Source organism: Nestor notabilis, unplaced genomic scaffold (assembly GCF_000696875.1).
Source record: "Nestor notabilis isolate BGI_N333 unplaced genomic scaffold, ASM69687v1 scaffold16944, whole genome shotgun sequence".
NCBI classification, from domain to species: domain Eukaryota; kingdom Metazoa; phylum Chordata; class Aves; order Psittaciformes; family Psittacidae; genus Nestor; species Nestor notabilis.
Window position 1 is genome coordinate 1298 of NW_009925400.1, and position 2413 is coordinate 3710.

General features: G+C 58.3%; 1 protein-coding gene across 1 annotated transcript in view; it reads right to left on the minus strand.

Annotated features, from left to right (window-relative positions):
- LOC104404587 (inactive rhomboid protein 2-like) overlaps positions 1-2413 on the minus strand; it is a gene marked incomplete at its 3' end in the record, with an annotated part of 4135 nt that overhangs the window by 918 nt on the left and 804 nt on the right. Inside the window, exons 3-6 of the mRNA XM_010013047.1 lie at positions 1799-1991; positions 1514-1726; positions 838-966; positions 365-498 (exon numbers count right to left, since the gene is read on the minus strand). Of these exons, the coding sequence (XP_010011349.1) occupies positions 365-498; positions 838-966; positions 1514-1726; positions 1799-1991 (669 nt within the window). The remainder of the gene's footprint in view (positions 1-364; positions 499-837; positions 967-1513; positions 1727-1798; positions 1992-2413) is intronic.

Below are 2413 nucleotides of genomic sequence, written 5' to 3' on the forward strand. Positions count from 1 at the left end.
ACCAGCGCCAGTGTGGCCGCAGGGCCAGGGCAGTGACTGTCCCCCTGCACTGGGCACTGGTGAGGCTGCACCTCGAATCCTGTATCAGTTCTGGGCCCTTTACTACAAGAGAGACATTGAGGGCCTGGAGCACAAGTGTGATGAGGAAGGGCTGAGGGACCTGGGGAGGTTTAATCTGGAGAAGGAGAGGGTCAGGGGGGACCTTATCGCTCTCTACAACTGCCTGACAGGAGGTTGTAGCGAGGTGGGGTCAGTCTCTGCTCCCAGGTAACAACTGATGGGACAAGAGGAAACAGCCTCAAGCTGCACCCAAAGTGTGGTCAGGCATTGGACCGTGGCAGGGTATTGGGGAGCTGGTACTCACAGGGTGGGCTGCTCCACCTCGGGGGACACCCTGGCATCCTCCCCCACGGGGTGCATCCGTAAATAGGTGGCCGATAGAGGTGGCGACTCAAACACATCATCGGGCATGGAGTACGTCTCATCATGTATGTCCATCTGGAAGCACGATGGAGACTTTTTCTTGCATGTGTGGGAACCCCCCCCTGAGCAAGCACGCCCATCACCAGGCCAGGCTGGCTCCAGAACATGGGGAGGCAGGAAAAACTAACTGTCACACGGTGTGAAACACGCCCATGGTGGTGGCATCACTCCTTGCCACCCCCAAGGAGCATCACCAAGACCTGGGCTCTGCAGTGCCAGACACAGAGGCCAGCAAGGCCCCTGTTCCAGGTGCTGAGTGAAGCACTGGAGGTGCCCACCAGAGCCCTGCTCCACATCCAGCCCCCATACAGGGGGACCAGGATCCTCCCTGCTCCAGCAGGGAACAGCACTTGCCTTACTGAAGAAGGATGAGTCCAGGGTATCGGCAGCATCCACCATGTCCTCATCCATGAAGCTGGGGTACATGAAGCTCCTCTTGTTGTTCCTCTGCTTGGGAGCCAGTGGCTCCAGGACAGAACGTCCCTTTGGCAGAGGAAGCAAATGGGAGTAAGCAACCAGAAGCCCCCCCAGCTTTTGCAGCACCAAGGGCTTCTTATAGCTCCCCTCCCCAAAGCCAAGTGGCAAGGATGAAACCCCAGCAGGCCACCATATCCCCTAGTGTGGAAAGCGCAGGCAGCAAGGAGCTGCCTTTAGCTCCTCAGAGCCAGTGCTGGACCATGACCATGTTAGTCAGCATGACAAGTGAACTCTGAATCCCATTTGGTCCCAGTCCCACAAACCTGCTCCCAAGGCTTGCCCAGGGGTTAGAGAGCTGCATGAGAAGCTTCTTGGCTCCTCAGTAGTGAAACCCAGAAGCTGCTTTTTTCTAGGGATGTCCAGTTTCCACCAGAACTTCTCTTTTTAAGCAGAGCCCAGGTTAAACCCCACCAAGCTCCCCCCTCAAACCTACCCTGGAGAGACAGCGGTCTCTATGCAAAGCAAAAAGCCACAAAACAAAGATGATGTGTGAGGGACAGAGCTGAAACCCAGGTCAGGAAGATGATGATATCCCCAGGTCCCCAAAACTCACGCGGAGAAGGGCTGCGGCTGCCTTGAAGCTCATGTGGGCAACGGACTCTCTCTTCCTGCGTGGCAGGCGGCTGTAGCCCGAGCGGATGCTGTTGAAGGAGGCCAAGGAGACAACACCGGGGGTGAGCGGGGGCAGGACATGGTGAGGTGTGTGGGGACGGTCGGTCTCATCGGGGTGGCGGAAGGGACGGCCCCTGGCCAGCGGGTCCACGATCTGGAGGAGGGCAGAGGTGTCAGCGATGGGACAGCATGGCCAGGACTTGGACCCCACACCACGAGCATCTACCTTGGGCATCTTGGAGGGCTTGGGTGACTCGGTGGCTTGGAAGGAGGGCACCTCCTGGCTGGGCAGCTCCATGTCGCGGTAGGCAGGCTTCAGCTTGCCGTACCTCATGCTGCAGTGCTGTAAGCTCTTGCGTTGCCACTGCTGCCGCTTCCCCTCCCAGTCACTGCTGACACCAAACCACTGCGCCGTGCCCCTGCACACACCATGGGCACACTGCTCACACAGCGGTCCTCCCACCGCAGGTACCACCATCCCACCTGCGCATCCCCCCTTGGGGTGGGGGATGTGTGTTGGGGTGTCTCAGCTTGGCCCACAGCTTGGCAGTTTTGACCTGGCTATGGGTCTCAGTGAAGGGATGCTGCAGAGGTGTCGCTGGCCTTTGGGTCTCTCTGGAGAGGTAACTCCATTGAGACTTGCACCTTGCACAGGACAGGATGGGCAGGGTAATGGGGTTTTATGGATTGGCAGGAAATGGGTTTAAACTTAAATAGGCCAGATTCAGATGAGATCTTAGGGAGAAGTTCTTCCCTGTGAGGGTGCTGAGGCGCTGGCACAGGGTGCCCAGAGAAGCTGTGGCTGCCCCATCCCTGGCACACGTCCAGGCCAGGGTTGTAC